The sequence below is a fragment of the Drosophila hydei genome, unplaced genomic scaffold, assembly GCF_003285905.1.
Source record: "Drosophila hydei strain 15085-1641.00,03,60 unplaced genomic scaffold, DhydRS2 tig00008135-arrow-pilon, whole genome shotgun sequence".
Taxonomy (NCBI): Eukaryota; Metazoa; Arthropoda; class Insecta; order Diptera; family Drosophilidae; genus Drosophila; species Drosophila hydei.
The window spans coordinates 2898434-2922826 of record NW_022045844.1 but is presented as its reverse complement, the minus strand read 5'-3'; the positions used below and the strand labels follow the sequence as shown (position 1 = coordinate 2922826).

At 39.7% G+C, this 24393-nt stretch overlaps 3 protein-coding genes across 9 annotated transcripts in view; 1 reads left to right on the top strand and 2 right to left on the bottom strand.

Annotated features, from left to right (window-relative positions):
• The window catches only part of LOC111593213 (rho guanine nucleotide exchange factor 40), a 52642-nt gene extending 46351 nt beyond the window's left edge, over positions 1 to 6291 (top strand). For 2 of the 4 annotated variants that reach the window (XM_023305859.2, XM_023305860.2), the window contains 8 exons: positions 2952 to 3077; positions 3138 to 3727; positions 3786 to 3947; positions 4013 to 4745; positions 4802 to 5015; positions 5075 to 5191; positions 5243 to 5641; positions 5921 to 6291. In XM_023305859.2, the coding sequence (XP_023161627.2) occupies positions 2952 to 3077; positions 3138 to 3727; positions 3786 to 3947; positions 4013 to 4745; positions 4802 to 5015; positions 5075 to 5191; positions 5243 to 5641; positions 5921 to 6135 (2556 nt within the window). In that variant the 3' untranslated portion in view covers positions 6136 to 6291. Of the gene's footprint in view, positions 1 to 549; positions 751 to 1293; positions 1336 to 2951; positions 3078 to 3137; positions 3728 to 3785; positions 3948 to 4012; positions 4746 to 4801; positions 5016 to 5074; positions 5192 to 5242; positions 5642 to 5920 lie in introns of those variants that run through there. The other 2 variants (XM_023305861.2, XM_023305863.2) reach the window with 2 other exon arrangements.
• A 721-nt stretch (positions 6292 to 7012) lies between these two features.
• On the bottom strand, positions 7013 to 7663 carry LOC115483480 (ubiquitin-related modifier 1 homolog). Its single transcript, XM_030225630.1, has 5 exons — positions 7604 to 7663; positions 7482 to 7549; positions 7342 to 7423; positions 7236 to 7284; positions 7013 to 7180 (listed from the first exon to the last, which is right to left on the bottom strand). Exons 1-5 carry the CDS (start codon positions 7651 to 7653, stop codon positions 7112 to 7114), a joined length of 318 nt encoding a protein of 105 aa, XP_030081490.1. The 5' UTR covers positions 7654 to 7663; the 3' UTR covers positions 7013 to 7111.
• A 692-nt stretch (positions 7664 to 8355) lies between these two features.
• LOC115482731 (four and a half LIM domains protein 2-like) lies at positions 8356 to 21437 on the bottom strand. Of its 4 annotated transcripts, XM_030225606.1 has the most exons (6): positions 21104 to 21437; positions 20163 to 20352; positions 18833 to 19007; positions 9343 to 9512; positions 9084 to 9270; positions 8356 to 9008 (listed from the first exon to the last, which is right to left on the bottom strand). In XM_030225606.1, the coding sequence occupies exons 1-6, from the start codon at positions 21229 to 21231 to the stop codon at positions 8851 to 8853; spliced, it is 1008 nt and encodes a 335-aa protein (XP_030081466.1). In that variant the 5' UTR covers positions 21232 to 21437; the 3' UTR covers positions 8356 to 8850. The 4 variants fall into 4 exon arrangements, with proteins under 4 accessions (XP_030081466.1, XP_030081467.1, XP_030081468.1 ...); XM_030225607.1 differs by lacking the exons at positions 18833 to 19007; positions 20163 to 20352; positions 21104 to 21437 and adding exons at positions 11120 to 11387; positions 14562 to 14721; XM_030225608.1 differs by lacking the exons at positions 18833 to 19007; positions 20163 to 20352; positions 21104 to 21437 and adding exons at positions 11120 to 11360; positions 14562 to 14721.
• Between the last annotated feature and the right edge of the window lie 2956 nt (positions 21438 to 24393).

Here is a 24393-nt window from a genome sequence, read left to right as displayed (position 1 = left end):
TAAACAATCAACACAAAATATATAAAATAAAATGTAAATAAATTTTATTCAGTTTCAGAATGCATTAATTTTCCCTAAACTTTAGTTAAAATTGCTAAAAGAAACAAAAAAAATATAATTTCATTTATATATAGCCAATATTTTAAGTTAACTATAAATAAAGCTAGTTTTTCGGCTGAAAAATAGCCAAGTTGAGCCAGCTCTGATAGGCAGCAACATGATAATGATGTTTGCTGTGCCTGGCCTGGCCTGTGCCTGTGCCTGTTGCTGGTTGGCAGCAACAGCAGCAGCTCTGGGCTTCCAATTCCAGCGACATTTCCAGAGCCAGCCAAGCGCAAGTGCCCTCTGCATGATTATTATATATTTGCACAGACTAATTGTTTTGATTTGATTGAATTTCATTGAGCGATGCCGACGTTGGCGGCGAGCAGCGCTGTCATTGCTAGTTCCAATTCCAATTCCACTGGCAATGCCAATTCCAATTCCAATTCCAATTCCAACTCATTGTTTCACTTCCAATTCCAGTCGCAATTCAGAGCTGTTGGTGGCATGTTGTTGTTGCTGTTGTCGCGCTTAGCGGGCAACGTTAATTGTTATCGCATTTTGAGCTCTGTACGCATTATGATCGGCACCAGCAGCTCCTCCCCCGGCACACCAAGCCCAACTGCTGCCGCAGCCGCAGCATCAGCATCAGCTGGCAGCGAGCGTGAAACAGCTGCCAGCCATTTGGCAGCCCAAATAGCCAACTATGTGAGTCATCAGCAACTTACACTTCCACACAGCCTCAACAGCCTCATCAAGCTCATCAGCCAGCTCAACGTGCAGCCAACTGAAACTTGTTGAAGTTTTCTTGTTTTTGTTTTGGCCTTTTTATGATGCTGCCTGCATTTGATTTCACTTGCGAGTCATTCGCAAGGTTCGATCGGTGGCTGCTGCAGGCGCGTCTTATCGCATCGGCGCTGGCATTAAAAATTTCATTGAAGCAGCGATTTACTAAATCAAAATCAATTAATTTATTTATTATATTGACTCTCTTATTGACTCTCTGTATGTGTGTGTGTGTGGCAATCTCTCAAATGCCATCAGCCAATAAAACTAAAAAAGGCCTTGCGCCCCGTCATGTAAACAATGCAAGCAACTGAGCCGGCTGCACACAACAACAGCAGCAACAACAACTAAAAACAGGGTGTGCTTAAACCAAACTATAAAACTGTTCAAAAATAATGACAAAAGTGTTGAAATCTGTGCAAAAAGTGTTTAAATTTCAATTTTCAAAAATATTTTTTAGTTTTTAAATGACTTTGCGCCATGTTTTTAAAGCACGTTCTTAAAGAGGTTAGTTATGTTCACTAAGTGTAATGAATCTTACTTTAAAAAAATATCTAAAAAGACAAATATTTATTTTTGAAAATATTTTTAAAAATTTTGTGAAGAGCTTAAAATCTAATTGAAATCAAATTTAATAAATAAATCGAATAAACTTTTTACTTTTAGAAATTGTCACTCAATTTTGAAAGTTTTATAATGAATGTGACTAGTTACTAGTTATAAAAAATAATAATAAAGCAATAATTGCTGGCAGATAAATATTTTAGTTGTCAAAATTATCAGCAGCCTCATCAAATTTATGTTTTTCAATAATACTTAAAATTCCATTGTCATATTTTTAATGCATATGCGATAAAGTTTCAATATCTGATGCAGTTCTCTTAGAATAATGCGTATATTCATAATTTCAAAATATTTTGCTTCATTTTGAGTCATAATTAAAGAGTTCATCCAGATTCGTTGGAATTTATGCATTTTAATAATACTAAAAACTTTGCTATCATCTGTGATCACTTGTAAAAAGCTTTTACACTTAAAGAAAATGATATGTCTCGATAGCTGCAGCTACAAAGCATTTAAAAACTTACAAATTTCGAAAGGCATTAAGTGTTTCGAATAGAATTTATGTTTATCAATAATGTACAACTTTTTCCAATCGATTGCCAAAGGCTTTTGCACTTAAAAAAAATTGAGAAGCGCTTTTCATTTCGTCAGCCAAACAGAACTTGCCATCAAGCTCAAGAAGCACTTAACTGCTAAATGATTTCGGAGCTATTGCAACACCCTGTATTGCTGATCGTACATGCCTCTATATACATATATGCACGCTTGTCTGTTTGGTCATGCCGGCCATATCTGATGAGAGCATGAAGAGTCCGAGTCCGATTCAGTTTGATTGAAACTGGAGCAGAAGCTGATGCTGAGGCTCAGCTTTGACACTGCCCCCATAGACGCAGGCAGACAGTTTCATTCATTGGGCAGGACATGGACATGCCCCAAAAAAGTGACTGATGCCGAGGGGCATTATCTGCAAGCCAAAGATCGACAAATACAAAAACCAAAAACGGAAAGTGAATGTGGCGTGGCACACGCGTCGCCAGCTGACTCGCTGAATAGCTGAATAGCCGAGCAGCAAGGGGACCTGACTAGCTGAATAGCTGTAAGCTGGTTAGTTAGTTAAGGTTGGGTCTTAGTCCGCGTTTCTGTTGCCCCGTCGCATCATCATCATCATCATCATCATCGATTGTATCAATTCAATTGGACGCAGCAGGTGATTAAAAATTGGTTAGAGCTACAAAATTATCAATGTGAGATCGTTGATTGGCTCGTGGTTGTTGTCAATGTTGTTGCCGTTGTTGCTGCTGTTGCTGCTGCTGCTGCTTTCAATACCTTTGGGAGCGCTGAAATACCCCAGCGAGGAATCATTTGATTTGATTTGATTTGTGCGCGATTGGTTTTTAATTTGTAAAGTGGAGCCTAATTAGATCGTCGATGAGTTTCACTTTTCATCGCTGGCGATCGTCAGGCGAGGGCGAGAGCAGCCTTGACATAGGCGTGGGCGCGTCTCTGAAGGTTCCACACTTAACTCAAACTCATTTTGCCCTCTGTCTGCCGTTTTGTAGGTCACCTCTTGGCTGGGCAATGACGGCGCTGAAAACTTGCAAAGATTCGCACAGCTGCAGCTGGAGAGCGAGGCGCAGCTGAAGGCGCAAGAGTTGGAGTTCGAGAAATACTATTTCATAGCCAGAGTAAGTCACACACCGTGATAGTAGATCAACAATTGGATCTAATCTATGTGATCTGATCAGAAACACTTGGCCAAGGGTCGCGATCTGCACTTGGCAGCCAATAAGATTTCGGTGCTCAGCGAGAGCGCACACAATCTGAAGACGGCGCTGGACCAGTTCGCCGAGAAGCTGGAGAAGACGCGCGAGCGCATCGAAGGCGGCGCTCGACTGCTGCATCTGCTGACGCAGCATCAGCGCGAGACGAGTGCCCTGGAGGAGCTGCAGCGTCTAGCTGCTGAGCTGAATGCCACAGCGCTGCTGGACAAGCAGTTGCTGGCTGTGCGCAGAAGCAACACGTTGCCAGCTGCCAGCAGCACGCCTGCTCAGGCTGCCACAAAGCGTGGCAGCTACCGCTGCAGCTCCGGCAATGGCAGCTCCTTCGAGGGCGCCGCCGGCGGCAGTCAGTGCAGCTGCTGGCGCGAGAGTCGCAATCTGGAGGACATGGATGAGCCGGAGGAGGAACAAGAACGCGAATGCCTAGGACTAGGCGATGCCGATGGCGAGGAGCAACAGTCCAAGATAGCCGACTCCGGCGTAGGAGTCTGCGACAATTGCGAACGCAATCCGAAGCTGGCGAGGATTTGCAGCTGTCAGAGTCTAAACGAGAAGAGGTGAGTGAGGTGTTGCAGCCGAGCCAAGATCAGAGTTGAAGCCGCAATTCCTTTGCAGTCACGACGAGCTACTCGAGGACGAGTGCTTCGACCGGTCGACAAAGCGCTACATAGACATGCATTCGCCCATGGAGGCCAATGCCCACCTACAGTGCCATGCCTCCAATCTGGAGCTGACCACACTAGAGGAGCTCAGCTGTTTGGAACCAAAAATACAAAAGTAAGTGAACCCCCTATTCCTCCATCAGATCTGCTCACCTGCCCCGCCATCTCCCACCTGTACAGAACGCTTCTATTGATCATGCGCGAAATGATTGGTACCGAACGCGACTATGTGCGCTCCTTGTACTACGTAATCGAGAACTATATCGATGAGCTGTTGCGAGAGGACATTCCGCAGCCTTTGCGAGGTCAGCGGAACGTGATCTTTGGCAACATTGAGAAGATCTTCGAGTTTCACAATTCGCACTTCCTTGGCGAACTGGAGCGCTATGAGCGCAATCCGCTCAAGGTGGGCGCCGCCTTCCTGGAAATGGAATCCAAGTTCTATTTGTATGCGCTGTACAACAAGAATAAGCCCAAGAGCGACACGCTGCTGAGCGAATATGGCAGCTCCTTCTTCAAGCCCAAGCAGCTGCAGCTGCAGGACAAGATGGACCTGGCCTCCTACTTGCTGAAGCCCGTCCAGCGCATGGGCAAGTATGCGCTGCTGCTGCAGCAGCTGGTCAAGGCGGTCAAGAGTGTGGAGGGCGCAGCACTGCAAGAGATTGCCGCCGATGTGGAGGAGCTGCAGCGTGCCGAGGAGATGGTCAAGTTTCAACTGCGACACGGCAACGACCTGCTGGCCATGGACTCGCTGCGGGACTGCGATGTTAATGTGAAGGAGCAGGGACGACTGCTGCGACAGAACGAGTTCCTCGTGTGGCAGGGGCGCGGCGGCAAGAAGACGCTGCGACAGGTGTTCCTCTTCGAGGAGCTGGTGCTGTTCAGCAAGGCACGACGTTTCCCCGACCACAAGGTAGGTTTGATCCGCTACAGTCCAGGACATACCTGAAGCTCACTCTCCACTCGCAGAACTTGGACATTTACATATACAAGAACAGCATCAAGACCTCGGACATTGGGCTGACAGCGCACACGGGCGACTCGACGACCAAGTTTGAGATTTGGTTCAGGAAACGCAAGCCGGACGACACTTGGATGCTGCAGTGCATGTCGGAGGACATTAAGAACGCCTGGACCGAAGAGATATCCAAGCTGCTCTGGAAGCAGGCGAAACGAAATCGAGGTGAGTGAGCTGAACTAGCAGCGCGCTGAGCTCCTGATATCTTAACTATGTCTTCGCAGACATTCGCCTAGCGGAGATGTCCTCCATGGGCATTGGCAGCAAGCCCTGCCTGGACATACGTCCCAGCAACAATCAGATCAGCGATCGTTCCATACCACTAACACAACTAAACAAGAGTAAGTCGCTGGCTAAGCTGGAGATGCAGCGCTTAACCAATTCCTTTACAGCACCCAAGCTGCGCCACGCTGAGCCTGGCAAGGGCAGCATGCGACGTCCCAACTCGCTAATCTCGGAGAGCTCGCTCTCCAGCGGCACCAGCACCACGAGCAGCAGCTCCATGAGCGGCGGCTGCTCCTCCAGCCATGCTTCACACGAGACTGGCCGACATAGCCTCAATCTGAGCTTCAGCAAACTCTCGAGCAACAGCAACAACAGCAGCAGCCCGGCTACCTTGGAGCTGATCAATGAGACGCAGGCGCTGAAGCTGAACAGCAGCAGCGAGCAGCAGGAGAACTCGGCAGCTGCCAGAGGGCAGGCCACGCCCACGCTCACGAGCAGCGGCTCCAACCGAAGCAACAAGCGACAACACAAGCGTTCGACGACAATTGTCAGCCAGCTGTCCATGGGTATAGAGCTTGAATTGTGCTACTTCTTCTAGCTGCCAAGGGTTCCTTTTAGTTGTTGTTTATGTTTGTTTAATGTTTCCAAATCCCATGTATATAAAACACACACACACACACCAATCCCCAGTATTACTCTGCTGTATATATGTATATAGACCCCACCTCAAACACCTTCCGCCCACCTAACTAGTTGTTGTGCTGCATGCTCTATGTCTATTGCTGGAGAGAGTTTTCAAATGATATACCTGCATAACCCACACTCTTCCTATACTCTATATCTAGAGAGCGGCATACTGTCCGATATGTCCATAACGCCGGATCAGGAGCATGCCCACTTAGCCGCCGAGCAGCTGTCTGGCAACAGAGGCAGCTGGTCCACGACCCTGGCCAGCACCAGCACGAGCACGAACACGAGCAGCTCGACCGTTATACTGCGTCGCTACAAATCGTACGCCCACGCAGCTGAGGCAGCGAGTCCACCCGAGAGCAATAAGTGAAGCAATCTCGAATACCAGCGAGAGAGAGGAAAGGGAAATGCGGACGAGGAGCAAGAGGAGGAGGAGGAGGAGGAGGACTAGAAGAGAGTATACATAGCTTTAGCGAAACGGTTTCATCAGATTCAAATTATCATATACATATACATATATATGCATGCATACTTATTATAATTTTTGTTATTTATTATTTATTTGATTTTAGTTGCGTTAACTTTTTGTCATCAATTTTCATCCTATTGTATTATTATTTGCCCTGGATGCAGTTTTTCTCTTTGTTTTTTTCTTCATATAGAAAATTTGAAATTATTGAATTCAATGTGTCAATGTCAAAATATATTTCATAGCTCTTAATCAACCTTAATCTACGCCTTCAACCCACACACGAAACACACACACACACACACAAATCGAATGGCACAGACAAAGTGCCAGCCGAAAAGGAAAATAGAAAATATAAAAACGAAACATTTATCGAAATCGAAATTCATAACGTACAGTTAGTTAATATATGTAAATTAAGTGCCTATCTTTAAATTATCGTAAAAGAAAACAAAATATACATAAATAATTGCATATCTTTTAATATTTGAATAATGTATACACATAAGCAGAGAATTGAATAAATGTTGCTTCGAAATATACAAAAAGAGGCGTCGTCGTTAAGCTGTCAGCAGGAGATCGTTAATCTTATAAGAATGCGCTCAATTAGAACTTCTACTCAGCATGTTGCGCTTGTAATTCTCAACTGCTTATTCTGAACATCACTGCTTTATATACCAGCAGAATTCCCATACCTTACTTCAATATGAAGAAAATCTTTACTGCCCGAACCATCGTGTGGGCCTTTGCCATTTATGGTAGAGGGACGTAATTCTGATCTGTATAAAATTTGATTTTATTTTTATTTTTTTAAATACAAAACTTTTTACTTATACTAGTTAACATAGCAGTCGCTGTTATTGAGCAGCTGCCACTATTATCCGCCGTGCAGTGTTGAGATGAATAACACATTATCGTTCGGCTGCAGCTCGTACTCCAGCTCACCCTAGTTAAGCACAATAGATAAAATGTATATAAATCTGAAGCCCAACATTACTTACCAGAAGCTCCCAGTCCGTATCGTTGATCAGCACCAATATTCCAGGCCGTCTGAAACAGAAGAATCATTATATGAGCCGCACGTGTTACGCTGTCTCTCCTTCTTACACTGTGTCTCCTTGTATGAATAGTTCCGGCCGTTCGGTAAGAATGTTTACGTGCATCCACTTTAGCAAATTCGCAATTGTCCCTGCAATAAACCATTAAACAGCTGCAATAAATTGGAGACGAGAACTTATAGTGCTCACATTTTTGCGTGCCATCCAAGGAGATTTCACGTCGTTTGATATTGCCGAACAGCAGCTCCGCGCCAGCACTAAAAGCACAGTTTGCTTGAATATTGCTAAATATTTATAGCATTTAATGTTACCTGAATTCTAGAATAATTTTTAAATCCGGCTTGTTTTGGTTGCTCATCATCAAGCTGTTATTGTTTTGCTTATTTGTCATTCACAGTGAATGTTGAATTTATAACATTTCGTTAACAGTTTTGTGAACTCATTTTTACGCTGTTTTGCTCAGCGTGCGTTTGCGTTGCTCTTTATTGCGCCGATGACATACGTAACGTAAGAGCTTCAACGGCTTTTCATTTTTGAATTTGAATTGAAATTCCAATCATTTGGCAGATTTCTTATTAACGGCTGACAAAATGTATATCATTTAAAATTCTAACTTAATTTAGAGTAACTGCAACATAAAACCATTATAAAAATGAATTAAGAAAACACCACATATAATATTATTAATTTATTTAGCTTTAAATAGTTAAGGACATTGACATTTTGTTGGCATTTGTAAAATAATTATGTGTGTGTGTGGGAATTTATTTAGTTTGCGCTTTGTGCTCCAATAAAATACAAACATCACAAAAATAAAATAATAAAACTAAACAATTCAATTGCTATTGTGTGTTTAAATATGGTTTTTGTTTAATAACATAGATAAAAGTTGTTCGAAAAAGTTAAATATTTAACTGAAGAAAATAACCCGCTGTTAGGAAACTTTTGCACGCATTTCTCTCTCTCTCTCTGGCTCACTCTTCCACTTTCTCTTACTCTCCTTCCATCTCTGTCTCTGTGTGTGTGTTTGTGTGTGTTAAAAGAACTTAAAATAAATAAATAAACATTTACATACAATAGTTACAAGTTTTTCCATTGTTTGCTTTTGTTTTAGTTTTCTCCTGCTCCGTTTTTCGGTTTATCGCGCGCTCAAATGCAATTACAAATAATAAATAATTATATATTTTATAATTTTATACAATTCGACAAATAAAGCACAAAAATAATATCAAATATCAAGTGTTGCTGCTATCGCTCCATAACGTTTCGAGCGTTTCTCAAATTTTACATAAAAAGTTTTGCTTTGTTTTAGGATTTCCTTTGCTGTTTGTTTTTTTGTTTTAGCTAATTCTCGATATCTAATATATGTGTAAGGCATTATTTTGTTTGCATATATATATATATATATAGATATATATATCGTTTAATACATATTCTGATTTTTGATCCATTTTTTTCTCGATTTTTTATGGCTAATTATCGCTGGCACTTGGCCCCAGTTTTTGATCCATTTTGATTTGATTTGATTGGAGTGGGAGGGGCGGGGGGCGTTCGCGCTTTACATCAGCTTCTGCTTGGCACAGTCGGGGCACAGGATGTCGGGGCCGTCGGTGATGAAGCCGCGTCCCACCAAGCTGGCCTTGCAGCTGGCACAGACAAAGCAATCGTGATGCCAGTGCCGATCCTCGAACGAAATGAAGCGAGTGCCGCCAATGCCTGTGCAAAAAGAGAGAGAGAGAGAGGGAGAGTTAGCCAACTAGTCTATAGAGCTGCTCAGTTTCTTCGACTCACCTGTAATGGGCTTCACACACGAGGTGCAACGTTTAGCGAACAGCTCGCCAAAGCACTCGGCACAGTAGGGCTTCTCGTCGCGGCTAGTGAACCGCTGCCCGGCCAACGTGATGTTGCAGTGGGTGCACGTGAAGCACTCGCGATGCCACGGTTCATTCTTATAGGTCACGCCCCCAGAGGTGATGACCTATCAAGCCAATCAAGAGAAGATCAATTAGTAGCTGTTCAACTAGGCTCAGTGCACTCGTCGCTGGCTCACATTGTTGCACTTGATGCAGCGCGTGGCAAACTTCTCCTCGTAGCAGCCGGCGCAGTAGATCTCCTGCTCACGCGGTATGAACGACTTCGTGCCAATGGCCATCTTGCAGACGCAGCAGCAGAAGCAGTTCTCGTGCCACTGCCGGGTTTTGTATTCCATTTTCTTGGTGCCTGCAACAGACCAAATCAATTTTCACTCATTGCAACCTTGAACTTTTCGGCTTATCGGTAAATAGACCCAAATTCCAACCAGACACATTCAGGCCGAAGCCATCAAACCAGAAAACCCAATCAGAATTTGGTTTCAATAATAACTGTAGAAAATAATAAATATATAAATGGGAACTAGCGTTATGAGCAGCTGACATGCAACTGTCGAAGAGGCAACCCCTAAGCCCCTACCCCTACACCTACCCCTACCCCTGCCCTAACCCCCTCACTTTTTCATAACAATTAATGCAAAAATTATTCAAATTTTGCGAGTTTCAAGAGACAAGAGCGAAATATGAACCTCACGAGACATATAAATATATATCTAGTCTTTATATAGTGGCTTTCAGCCCTGATGGTGTGCATAAAAATCTGTTTCGTTTATTTATTGCGTGCTCGAAATTTGTTGCCAAATATAAAGACTGAGCCGAAAAGTTTTACCAAAATCTGGGTTCACTGACTGCGACAGCGCAGCCTAATTGACTCGAATAATGTCAGGGCAGCAATTCTATTGTTCTGCTTTAATTTTGGGCTATATGGAGAAAAGCCATTTCATATGTTGGCAAATTATGGCAGCACAAAAGTTGGCCAAATTGCATGACAAATTTATGACATAAAAGTTAAGTGTCTGAAGACATCATATGTGATAAAGTAAAGAAAGTTAGCTTGGTAGTTATTCGAGCTTACGTATGGAATTTTCTTGGCAAGAAATTCGCCTTCGAATTTCCCTTAAATTAATAACTTATCTGTTAAAATATAGAATTTCCTTTAATAGGAAATTTAATGAGCAGCTCCTTAACATAATGACCTAACAGCTTACATAAAGCTTACATAAAAAATTAAGGGAATTTTTTTTAACATTTCCCTAATTAATTGAATTGCATTAGCTGCGCATCAGCGATGTTATGCTATGTTACACGGGTTTCCCTTAAATGGGAATTTAGTTAACATTTCTAAATGCTTTTGCTCTTCCGCTAAATTAAGTTGGAATTCGGTTTAGATTGATCAATAGTCTACTAATTGGAACACTGCGTTGAGAGAAATGTTCGAATCGAAAAAAAATATATTTCCTAAAAAGACCATCTAAATATATATATAAAAAACATAAACCTTACTTAAACACCCAAAAGTCAATTGGTTATTTAAACATAATTGTAGCAGATTATCATTAACCCATTCAACATCATGTGAGACAAATTTAGCAATTTTCCAATTAGAATAATTCATAAAACGCGATCAACGCCCGTCTAATCGCATCATTTGTATGACAGCCGCTTTCTTTCAGTGTATTTTTTTGGCTGCCACTTACTCATCGCAGACTCAAGCGGACCGCAGATCGCAGCTCGAAAGCTGCGATGACGTTATAGAGAGCTGGGCCACAACACCTCCAGCTAATCCATGGGGGCGTCGAATCTATTCGCTGTCTGTTTTGTGACTTTTACCAATTTGGCCAGCACTCGGGCTAGTTAATGGCCAGTAATATTGATAAATTATGATGTATCGCGGGGATTTAATTAACATAGTTAGTTTATGAGCAGCTGGCGCTGCCCATTTGGGTCCATCATTACCTGCTTTGGTGGCACGGGGATCGCCCAGGCGGCAGTAGTCACCCAGGGAGCAGTAGAAGCTGCGGTTCTCCTCGACGGCGCTGGCATTGGGCAGGAACATGCTCAAGACGGCAATGTCCTCGTTGTTGTCCTTGGCCTTCTTAATGCGATCGGCGCCAATTGTTTTGGTTTGCAAATGCAAACGCGACTTCATGCGCGAGCTCAATACATCAACGTCAGTCATGATTGACAGCTATACCAACTGAGCGTAAGTGCGAGTGTGAGTGAGCTACTTAAATGCAGAGCCAACCAGAGTCAGAAACTTGCAACTGGCCTAATAAGTCACGACTTGGCTTAAACACAGAGTCAACGAGTCTAAGCCAGCTGAGAGATGCCATCAACTGCTCGTTAACTGGGTCAGCTGATCGCCGCTTAAACAGATACCCTAACAATACTCTATAAATTTCAGCCAACGGCTGTCAGCGCGCAAATTTGGCGACGTCGAGTCTCCAGCTTCAAGGCAATGACATCACATTCAAAAATTTGCCTGACCGAGCAACAAGTTTCATTAAAACTTAGAGAATGTTTATAAATAACAAACCGGGCAGCAGCAACGACGACGCTGCCTTTCATAAATCATTAAATAATTAACTTTTTACAAAAGTAAAAACAAAAAACAATAACAAATAAATTGCTTGAGGCAGGAAATTGACAAAAAATAGAGAAGTTTTTGGCCTACAGGAAATCCACTCAGTGAATATATATAAGTATATAGATCCATCTATATATATATATATATATATATATATATATATATATATATATATATATATATATATATATGGGCAGGTAATTAAGATCTGGCTAATAATTTAGGTGGCATTGCTTGGATTACTAAACCACAGCGCGAGCATTCGTTGGGTTTCCTCAGCAAACACACAAATAATTATAACTAATTGAAGTCGAGTCGCCAAAGATTTCGCCCACGACTTGCCACAGAACGCCCACAACAACACTGAAACATGTAGAGACGCCGCCAATAGCCGCGCTGAGGTCAAGTGCGGATCGGAGGAGGCGACATTGAAATGCTTCAGCTTTAGCCTAGACAGACGGAGCTGCTGCTGCTGCTGCGAACGATTGACTGATTGATTGATTGCCGGCTTGAGACGACGCTTGGCGATTACGTGGCCAAACCGAAATGGAAAGTGTCGCACGCAAACGCGTTCTGCATTTATAAGCAACAACTTTTTCACAGAGCTCAGCTAAAATTTGGTTTTTTCTGCTTTTGCCGTGCAGCTGACATTGCGGGCGGTCGAGCATTCAAATTACGTTTACTCCGATTTTATTCGCAATTTGCTTGCAGTTAACACTCAATCAATGCTTTATAGCAATAAGTGTCAAAGAACAAGCCACTGCCATGAGCTGATCTGGCAACTCTGCTCAATTATTCTTGGCTAATTCGCAGTCAAGCGAGAGAGCAGCCATTCAAAATGACAAACATAAGTAATTTACTACTAACTGTCATTGGCTAATTGAAAACTATAAAGAAACTGCAAATTTCAAGTTCTTAAACTGACGTCTGGCAACGCTGTTAGAATAAAAGTGGCGAAATGGTAGAGCAATAAGTATCAGCTTAAGTGTTTTATGACTAAGTGTCAATTCATCAAAAAATCTATATTTCAAGTGAGAAATAAAGCGTTTTAACTCAAGTCTGGCAACTCTATTTGAACAGAATTAGCCAGCTTAGAGGAAAAATTATAAGAAATAGATTGAGCATAATAATATTGTTACCTAATGGCTTTAACGAATCAAAAGCTCATTCTTAACTAGAGTGGCCAGCTCTGAATTAGAAGTCTGGCAACTCTACTCAGCTTCAAAAGATGACAGATGTGCAAAAAGGACCTTCATAAGAGATAGCTTTACTGCTTGACTTAAAATTGAGAAACAGTAAGTCATATGTACAGCAATTCCTATAAATTTCACATAGCAATCTGGCAACTCTGACACAAATTCAATTTACTCAAGTCTAAATGATGAGGAAATTTAAATTGATATTCATTAAATGGCAGCTCAAACTAAAATTAGGCTAAGAAGAGGTAAGCCAGATGCAATGTTGCCAGACGAACAACTCAGTAAGAGTCTGGCAACTCTCGTCAAATATAGTAAATTAAAAAGTAATAAGAAAATGCATTGATCTTTAAATGAATTTAAATTTAAGTAACGCAAGCAGAGCTGAGTAGTAATCAAGTGATCAGTTGATTTTCCATTAACAGTCTGGCAACTCTCCCTAAACATCAATACCAAACGGCAAATAAAACTCAATCGAAGCCAAGTAGCTCAATTCGAGCTAGGCTAGACCTGAGCTTTATGCCATAAAGCAAACACTTCCCGCTGACCTTTGGCAACGTCTTTAAGCCGGCTAAACATGACAATATCACGATCTGATCTCGCTTGAGACTGTCAAAGATGTCTCTTTGTTTGGCCATTTGACCCGCCTGCACAGATGTCAACGGCTGCAGGGCAAAAGAGGGAAAAAACTACGAGATTTATTAGTTTTTGTCAGCCAAAAAGCTAAAAAGAGAAATTTAAATTGAAATCGAAATTGAAATTTATTGTTGTTGTTGCGGCGGCTTCTCTGATAAGCCCAACAGACAAATGACATTCAATTCATTTGCTTAAGCACCTCTTACGTATGCCATGCATATATATATATATATATATATACATATCGGTTTGAATGATGTAAACACTTGATCAAGGGCTCTGAGAGCGAACGTCTTATTGGGTCAGCTACCTAGCTTGAAATGCTTTTATTTACAGCAACTACAAGCTGGCTGCTCTTCAATTAATTAAGTTCAGGCTTCGTTCATAATTTCAATGCGATTTCATTTTGATTTTGATTTTGATTTCGATTTCATTTCAATTGGCATTCAATTGCAGTGCCAACAATAAATAAAAAAGAAATGCCAGCTCAAGTGGGCTTCGACCTGACTCTTTGCGTGCATATTCATGCTGATTGTTGCCGTTGCTGTTGTGCCTGTCTGTGTGTGTGCACTGGTGTGTGTGTTGCTGCTTTTCATGTTTTCCATTTAGCTCTTTAAATGTGGCACACGTCGATGCTATCGCCGCATTTTTAAATGCAGCCCAAAAAGCAGCTCAAATTCGTTTCCGGTTTTGGTATGCAATTTCTAAGTGGAATCCAATTGGATTCCCGCTAAGTCTGGCTGGTTTCATATTTATTTCATATTGAAAATTGACTGGCGACACCTAGCGATATTACAATATTATGCAATGCCTGTCAAACCTCGTCTCAACTGTGCGTGTGGGTTGTGGAAATATTGCGCATACGCAGCGTGCCACGGCGTGTTCAATATCAGTTGCAAGTTTACGACTCTGCTGGCAGCTGCAGTCGAAATGTTTACAAGAACATTTCCTTAAACAATTAAGGAAGGTGCAAAAATACTTTTTTTCTAGTTTTGTTTGATGTTCTGTTGTTGCAATTCACGTTGTAAATAATTTTAATAGCCGCTCTGCTTATGTCGATTGATAGTGGACATGCAACACGTTGCCTCAATTCAAATACAATTTACACTCGGTTACGTCCGCGGCACTGGCCAAGGCGTTCTGAAAGCCGTTTTGAGACTGAGCACGAGCGCCATAAACAAAAACCCACAACGTAAACAAACAGCCAGCCGTGGTGAGTTCGCGTTGAGTTGTGGTGAGTTTGCGTCTGTTCGAGTTGCGTTCGGCTTAGGTTCGAGTTGCATTCAGATCGAACGAAAACAAGGCTGCAGCTGACTGCAACGTGCCATTTAGGCTCACTTATGAATTATTTTGACAGGCGGAAACTGGTTGCAGCAGATTGACAGTCTGATTGACTGACTCGACTCGATTCGACTCCACTCGACGCGACTCGTCTCGACTGACCAGCTTAAATGTTATGCAGATGCTCGTCAAGTGCCTTGCCAATGCCCCTGACAATGCCGCCACGCCTCTGCGATCGAGGTTAGCCACACGATCGAGGAAGCCAGCCAATGTTGTCTGCATGTGGGAAGCTGGCATCAGTCAGGTAATGCGATATGGAAATTGTCAACTGCTTTGCCACTCTCAAATGCCGCCCAAGTGGGAAATTGCGTGCATAACATGCTCCCATTTATAGTTAGACAGCCACACAGAGCCCTAAAGGCCTTTCTCCTTATACGGCTGACATTTATTATTTGTTTCTCATGTTTGTTTTTCCCCCTCTGATTAATTGCTTTGCTTGGACGGAAATGTTGTGGCAATATGCGTGGGTTTCTGATCAGCTACCAGCATGCGATCTACTACATAGAAATCAATTTAGCTGCAGTTAAATTGACTCTACTACACACATTCTTCTTATCTGCCAATCAATTAAGCAATTAGGCAATCAAACGGTAAATGACTGCAAGTGCAGCAGAGGCAGCAGCTGGAGTGCTGCTTCAAGTGCGGCTGCAAGAGCGAAGAGAGAGCGAGGTGAGGAAAGAGCTGACATCACTGTAGAAAAGTCACTCAAAGTCAACTCTAATGATTGTAATTCTCAAATGGTTTAGGCTGAGAGCAGATGTGTGGAGTTTACTAGGTAAATACTGCTCGTGAGTCGATATGTTGCTATATGTTATGCCCTGTACTCTTTTCAAGTGACTAGTTAGAAAAGCAAGGCAGCCCAGGCTGGCAGACTAGATATACAAATTATCTTATGTGATATACAGCTCAAGTGTATATATAAACAGTGCCTTTGTCAGTCAATCAGTTGACACTAGGTAATTACACTTGACACGGAAAGACCCAAGTCTTATATCATATTTAGTTTAAAAGATTTCTGCTTGCTAAAATCAAGTCTGCTCAACAAGTTTTCATTATATTTTATAATCCACAATTGGCTTAATTTAGCAAATTTCTGTCAGTTGCGCTAAGTACTTCTAGCCACAGTTTTTATTATATTTTTTTATTTTCGAATAAAATACAATAGCTATATAAAACACATTAATTTAATTCCACACGCTTATCAACGATCTTCAATAATAATTCCTCAACACGCTGAGGCAAAAGCTATTTAAAAGCCACAAATCATGCGCAGACAACAACAAAAGCATACAGAAAAAAATAATAATAAAAACAAGTTTCATTACCAAAAAAAAACAGATGAAAATTTAAATATGAATTCTATAAGAAAATATAAACACAAATATCTGATGAGTCAGACACAACGCATTAAACATATGCTACACAATTTGCCACGAATTAACATAGATGACATGGCCGATGGTGATTATTTATATATATTTATCAGATGTATATATATGCATATATACATCAATAAAGTCTTGTTCGATCAATACCATACGAATATGTTGAGTGGGCGTTGCAATCTAAACAATTTGTGACAGACAGACTTGACAATTATCAACTGAGAGTGCACTGGTGGGGAGTGCACGACTCGGAGATACCCTGAACAATGAATAATGAATAATGTATTTGATGACTAATTCTATAGGAAATGGTCAAATAGCGGAGTTCATTAAAATAGTAAGAATATCAAAAATTTCCTAGAGGAACTACAGATTAATGGAATAACTAGCTATAAAAAGTACTAGAAGAAGGAAAAAGGGAAGAACAATGTATTCTAAGCAACTATAATTACCAAGATGATCAATTTTACGGACAAAGCGACGGGCAGACAGAGAGAGAAGAGGGCAAACCAATAGATGGAGATACAAACATCAAAGTCTAGATCCATACGTTTGTTGATCCATATCAAAAGTATATAATTTCCCTATAGACATCTGCCACTCTTGCTTGCTTCAGTTAATTTCAACAAAGCAAATATACCCCTTTCCAACAGGTAGCAGTGCATAAGAAAGGGTTAATGTTATGCTATGTCCACAACTAAAATTGGCAAATGAGCAAATATCTAATATATATTTGATTAGACAATTAGTTAATGCCTGAATAGGCAAAGCAAACGCGACACCTTTGGCAAACAGAAGGCAGAGAATCAAATGAATAAAGATGTAAATATTTGTATACAGCTAGAGGTATTTAAATGTCATTGCAATTGACAGTGGCAGCGGCAGTCGAGCGTGTGGGCCGCTTTGCTGACATTGATCTCACTAGATATTTATCAGCCAGCTCTCGTAATTGGCAATGTCAACAATGTACTTTCAAGTGAAATGCCATTTTTGGTAACAGCTTCAATTGGCTTAGCACCTGATTGATATGAGAAACGTTCCCAGTTGCTTCTCGATTGAGGTTTATCAGCAGCCATACATGTTATATATGAATAAGACCTTTTCTTAGCTGAAACGTATTTGTTTTGACTTTGAGTGGGGCACAAACAACTGGAGCGCTTGTCACATTTAACACCTTTCTGTTAGCCTTCTCCCTCCGCCTGCCAAATAATAATGAAAACAATGTCATGCACCTGTGCGAGTTCGGGTTCAGGGCCTGCCGCACAGCTGCTTTTGGATTGTGGAGCTCCGTCGTGGAGCGTGGGCAGCTGGCAATGAACTTGCAGTCGACTCAAGTCGCCTCGACTCGACTTATGTCTCGAGCATCTCGCGCACGAAAACTTGGACACAAATTGCAGTTAAGTCAACGTATAATGAAAACAGATATCGGACATTTACGACAACGGGGCCGCTGGCAGCGAACGCTGCACGCACTCAACTGTAGCAGGTTCATTAGTGGAGCGTTCAAGTGAAGATAACACGACTACAAATATACCCTGTAGGCAGCACAAATATTAACATAAGTCAATTACTATTCGAGACGCGCTTTCATCAAATATTAACAGACATAAATTACTTCCAGCACTGAAGTTTTAGTTGAGTATCGTATTATCGTTAGCTAGCTATACCCTGTCATGAGCATTAGTAACTCAGAGCTTGAGAGCTAAGGTAAGCCTGACCTTCAGCAGCTTTGGCAAGCCTTATATGAACTTAACAATAGTCTTGTAGAGAATGATAAATGAGAGAATAATAAATGAGCTTTATGATGACATAACAGTAGACTTAAGGGAGCATTTAAAGAGCTTTACAAAGCTTTCACTGAGCATTAAGTGACTCCTATCTTTGCTCTGATTAATATTTACACGTTTCTTAAGGCTGCTCAAGTTTTAATTTCATGAGATACGATTCGTTATTCATAAATTTCTAACTTCCACTCAGATATTTCCATGTCTCTTAACATTATCATAGTCATATTTCATATAGACTTCAAAAAGCTTTCAGCACTCTTCCCATATTTATTATCTATTAAGTATTCTAAGCTTTGCAGATGAGCACAAGAGTCTCTCAATGGTCGCTCAAGGCTTAAATGAGCTTTTACAATACGAAAGCTTTTCTAAAGCTCTCTCTTAGCTCAGCTGCTTACAGCATTCAACTGCTGTTGCTAGCACAGCATACCCCACACAGCAACTCCACTGCAGGGCATGCAATATGCGCGTCTGTTATATACGTTCAAATGGCCGCGCGCATTGGCGATTTATGGAATATGTCACCCGTTGGCAACAAATTGCCCTGCAAATGCAATTAATTTGGCACACAAAAATGTCATTTCTCTCCCGAGTCTCCCACCAAAACGGGTTGCAGCCGCTCATTATTTTCAACTTAGGCTATATATCTCTATATATATAAATATATGGATACTATTTACAGTGGCCGCCACAAAGTATGCCACAATTGGTGGCACAGCTGTTGTAGTTGTTGAACTCACCTGCACGGAATACCTCGCCGCAGCCGTCGCAACGGGACGCGAACTGCGCATCGTAGCAGTTGCCACAATAGATCTTATCGGCCTTCGCTCCAAACTGCTTGTCGACCAGATTCAAATTGCATTTGAAGCAGAGGAAACAGGCCTCGTGCCAGTGCTTGTCTTTGTACGATAAATCCTATGGTGAAATGAAAGGAAAGAAGCTTAGATTTAATGAAGAATTTAGAAATAAAAATAAAATGAAGATCATTTTAACTACATTCAAAATAAAGTCTTTTGCTATCTTAGCAAAATAGAAAACCTATAAAATGGGAAACCTATAATATATAAAACATTAACTTTGTAATTTACTCAGAGCTTAATATTTGAAGCTGTTAATAAATTATCTTTAATTTTAGTCAAAATAATATGTCTAATTTTAGATACTCTGCAGTGCCTGTCTCTGAACTAACTTGTTATTATTTGATTCCTACTAATGTTCTCTATGTATATCTATCTATCAACAATTGAATAACTATCAAAATTATATGTTTTATAGATGTTACATAAATCTAAAACAAATATCTAAATAAATTTTAAAATTAATTTCTGGAAGATCCATTTGTTCTACAATGAGTTGATCTGGTTTCAACATTTTTTTGAAATATTAAAAAATAATGCTTTGCACTTGAGATGATCTATTCTATTTCTGTTTCTAATTTGCATGTAAATATAAAAGATGATCTCAATATGAGTATTAACTAATTTAAATGAAATCCATTTCAGAATCTATTTATTGAAAGGAAATTTCATTTGGTTTTAATTTGCATTTTCTATAATTTCTTTATCAAGCTTTATCTTTGTTTTCTGGAATTCTAGACACTATTAATTCATATATTTATTTGTTCATGTATGTTGCAATCAATTTTTTAGTCTAATATTTATGATCTATTTTTTTTATATCTATATTATTTTATGATCTATTATTCGATCTATTTTGCATGTATTTTCGATTAATTATTTCATCTATTACTGAATCTATTTTTCAAAATAATATTCAATCTATTATTTGAGCAACGCTTCGACCTATTTTTGCATCTGTTTTTAATCCATTATTTTTTTCAATATTTTTCTTTGATCTGTTTTATGATAATTATTATTATTATTATTATTATTATTATTATTATTATTATTATTATTATTATTATTATTATTATTATAATTATTATTATTATTATTATTATTCATTCTCTTAATTGTTTAATTTTATGATTAAATTTTTAAGCTTTTATATGATATATTTTCCGTTAAATTTCCATCTCTTATTTAATATAGTTCCAGCTGCTAAGCTCACCTTCGAATCGATGCCAATTATCTTGTTGCACTCCTCGCACGTGTTGGCGAAGACGTTCTCGTAGCACTTGATGCAATAGGGATGATCGTCCCGGATGACGTAACGCTGTCCAGTTAGGCTCTCATCGCACTGCCAGCAGCAGAAGTGACCCGAGTGCCAGTCCTTGTCCATGGCCTTTGTGTATTCGCCACTGAAATTAACTGCAAAAAGGACACACGACGATGTAGCCAAACCAAAAAGATCTCGATCAAAGTTAAACATATAGAATAAGTATTAACGGATAGAGTCCATATAGGAGTATTCAAATTGCGTGTGGGTCAGTGTAAAATGTGCTTGTTGTATATATCATGTATATTCACTGGGTAGCTATAGTATGTATATGTGGCCATACTCGATATAATGTATGTATTCACTTGTTATTCAGTTTCTCAGTTTATTTGTTTTGTTTTCTTGGTGTGTTGTTCAGTGTATGTTGTTGTTGTTGTTGTTTTCTTGTTGGTTTTTGGTGTGTGTAGACATTTATAGACATTTATAGACAACGACAGCTTTATGTTGGGTACCTTTTAGTAAACAGTTTTGCCGAGGAAAGAAGGTAGTAAACGTGTCGTTCGATTAATATTATGCGAGTACTTTGGATAGTTTTATTTGTGATCGTTTCAGATATATATATTTGGTATATATATTTGTGAGCGAATGTGCATGAGAAATATATATATATTTTTGAACGAATTTCGAATAGATCGAATGATATACGGGTATACGAAACAAAGACGAGACAATAAAAGAAACACCCATCCAAAATACCAGAAAAATACCAGAAAAATATCGAAAAATACCAAATATACTGCTGGATATTTGGCAGTTTTCTCTATACTCTTTTTTTGGTTTAGAAATTTTCATCTGCTTTCTGTACTGAACCACACGTAACACGTTCCACCTACCCCCTTTCCTCGTTGGTGGCATCCACCTCGCTGATTTGCACTTCGGATTCGCGACGTTTTGACGACTTCTTGACCTTCTTCGTTTTCTTGACTTCCGTCATCGTTTGCATAATTTCCACATCCGCCATTTTGTGCCGCACTCAAAACTCAAAATTCAAAAATCTGCCAATCTTAACTCGAAAATTCCCCAATAAAAACCCAATTTGCACTCTAATGACCGACTGAACTTTCCCTATACAAATGCAGAAAAAAAGACTAAAACTTGATGCTAGCCGAAAAGTGTTCGCGAAACGTTTTGAACTTTGCCGAGTCGTGATGCCAACTGACGCGTTTCTTTCACAAAATATTCGAAATCTTTTCAAAAAAACTAAAACAGAAACCGAAACAGTCTAATAAGAAGGAAAAGTCTCGCGTGTATCTAGTTTCGCCCCCAGAGGCAAGTGTATAAATAAAATCTCGGGGAGTGCCGCAGAGCGCAGCAGCTGCCCGCTGAGCGTAAGAGAGAGAGGCAAGCACAGCAGAGAGGGAGAGAGCGGCAGAGGTAGAGTAAGCAAGCGAGAGAGAGAGCGCGAACAGCTATGCTCTTTTGCTTGTTGCCTTAGACAATATTTGATCATTAGCAGCTTTATGGAATCAAGTCCAGTTTGCAATTTTGTTTGTTATAAATCAAACACGCATCTATAAATATATCAATAAATGTTAGCCAGGTGTAGGTAGGTGTGTGTGGCACACACCTGCAGCAGCTGCTATAGACGTCATTTTACACACACGCGCGCAAGAAAAGAGAAAGATTCGTTTTTAGCATTTTCGGAAAATTCAGTTTTCCTTTGTTGTTGGCGCTTGTGCACACGACACACAAGTCACACACACACACGCACGGCAACACACCTACACGCACTCTCTTTCTCTCTGTCTCTCCCTCTCTCACTCTCCCACACTTTTGAAGCATAAATTCTTTGAATCAGTCTGACTCTGTCTGCAGCAGCTTTTGCCTCCACACATGCAACATCCAGCCATATAGATTTTTTAATTGATCAGTAAATATCGCGTGGGCCGTATACTATATGATTAATATCAGTTTGATACCGCCCCCTCCCCTTTTCCCTTCCCGTATTTGTTACAGCATTTTGGCACAGACAGCGCGCATATTAAAATGCCATTGGAAATTGTAATGCAAAATTGCAAACAGCTGCAGCAAAAAGAATTTCCAACTGGAAAAACGAATTCGAATTTCCCTCCTTGAATTCATGTTGGATATGTATTTCGCTTAATATTTAGTTGTTCGCAACGTTTCTGTCGGTGACAAGCAAAGGGCAAGTGGCCAAGGTAAATAGCTTTGCCCATCAAGTCGAAATCTCTATTAGATATATTTTTTCGTTTGCTTCAATGTAGCGATGACATTTTAAAAGCAGCCAATTTGCAGACAAGTCAGACAAGGCTAACAGCAACAGCAACAACAATGGCAACATTTACATTTACATCACAATTATTACGTTGAAATCGCATTGAACTGTAGAGAGAACAAAAAACATCGCGCGTTTAGCCACGTCTCTAACGTAGGCACATCTAGCAGGCAGTCCGAGGTTCAAAGCCCACATAGTCAAGTTGAATGATTTAATTAAATGTTTGTGGCCATAATTTAATTAGAAATTGGCAATAATTAGAAAGCATATACATAGTTTCTAAAGCTGAGAAACAGAATACCTCTTGCAGGGCTTTTTCGATACAAAAATAAAAATCTTTGGAAGAGCAAGATGAAGAATATATATTGTATATATATTATTTTATATATTGTATATATATTATTTTATAGTATATAGTAATTCATGTTAAATCATGCTGAATATGAAGCTATGAACTCAACGCAATATATAATATAAACAAATAAATGTGGCTAAATTTTAGAACTTATAAACGGATCAAGCTTGTGTTTTTGCTTTTACTGAATGTAATGGAAATGTAAATCAAATGATTTTCTGTTATCTTAAACATCAGCATACATTAGAAATTGTAAGTATAGATAGAATTTGATTTTAGTGCAGTTTCCAAGCAAATTATAAACAGCTTTTGAGCTGTAGCACTGCCGCTTGAAGTAATCCCAACATAAACGTGATAAATTAGTCATGTTTATGTTAGGTGAAAATATGAGCTAATCACGCGTTAAAACTAAATTTTATTATGTTATTTTTACATTTAACCAAACTAGTAAAAGTTAGTTTTATTATAGACAAAAAAATATATAAAAATATATTTAGTATAAGTTTTTATGGCATACTTGATGCATATAACGAATTTATAATTGAGTCCATGTAGACGCAGCATATGAGTGTATATATATAAATATATGTCTTATATATATATATATATTTATATATATATATATGAATAATTGCAGCTATTAATGCAGCGGCGGCAGCAGACAAGAGCAATGGAGCAAAGTGAAATGCAATCTTCGCTCGATTTTATTTTAATTTATTTTATTTTTTATTTTACAATTTATATTTTCTGCGCTCTTCTGCTACTGCTTCTGCTTCTGCTTCTTCCTCTTGTCTATAAATAAATGCAATTCGCGAATCTTTGATAAAAACTTGGCGTGTTTCACGTTCAACACTCGAAGCGTTAATTGGGTCATAAATTCATAAATTTTCCAGCTTTTCATTTATTTTCATAAAAGTTTCAAATTTATGAGCAGCAAACAGAGCAAAAGATTATGGAAAACTTGAACTTTTTGCCGCGAATCTCTGATTCTGCATGGGCCAAAAGTTCAAGTTGAAGTTTGTTTATAAATAAATGCAAATTGGGATAATCCATTCGAAATGGCCGATCTATAATTAGATCGGCCATTAAAATGGCATTCGGTCATCTCTTGCACGCGGCACAAAACATCATTAATTATATTATTATTTTTTGCTTTTGCTTTGGAACCGCAATACACATCAATAAAAATCAACTAAGGGGCACAGATATATATATATATATACGTATTCATGAAAAATTGGAAATGCTGGCAACAAAGGTGTTTCCTTTTAGACAAGAAATTCAATTTGTTTAAGCTCCACAGCTGAATAAGCAATTAGCAGACGACTAAATACCCTAAAGACTAACAGATTTCTTACACTAATCAAAGTCTTTTGCAGAGCCCAATCTACCCCTTTGGCTTCTGCAGTTGTGGTTATTTTTCAAAAAATATTAAATGAGTAGAGAAAAATATTTTTAAGTACGCCAAGAAAAATGAATTCATGTCAAAGACGAAACTATTGAATAAGACTTTTTGGCAAACGTATTTCGCA

Coding starts and splice junctions, on each gene's coding strand:
- LOC115483480 (XM_030225630.1), bottom strand. CDS start 7,653: ATGATGAGCAACCAAAACAAGCCGGATTTAAAAATTATTCTAGAATTC. Junction 7,285..7,341: donor TTCATACAAGGAGACACAGT/GTAAGAAGGAGA, acceptor CTTCTGTTTCAG/ACGGCCTGGAATATTGGTGC. Junction 7,181..7,235: donor ATACGGACTGGGAGCTTCTG/GTAAGTAATGTT, acceptor GTGCTTAACTAG/GGTGAGCTGGAGTACGAGCT.
- LOC115482731 (XM_030225606.1), bottom strand. CDS start 21,231: ATGGCGGATGTGGAAATTATGCAAACGATGACGGAAGTCAAGAAAACG. Junction 9,513..18,832: donor CGGCGAGGTATTCCGTGCAG/GTGAGTTCAACA, acceptor GGTCTGTTGCAG/GCACCAAGAAAATGGAATAC. Junction 9,009..9,083: donor GTGTGTGAAGCCCATTACAG/GTGAGTCGAAGA, acceptor CTTTTTGCACAG/GCATTGGCGGCACTCGCTTC.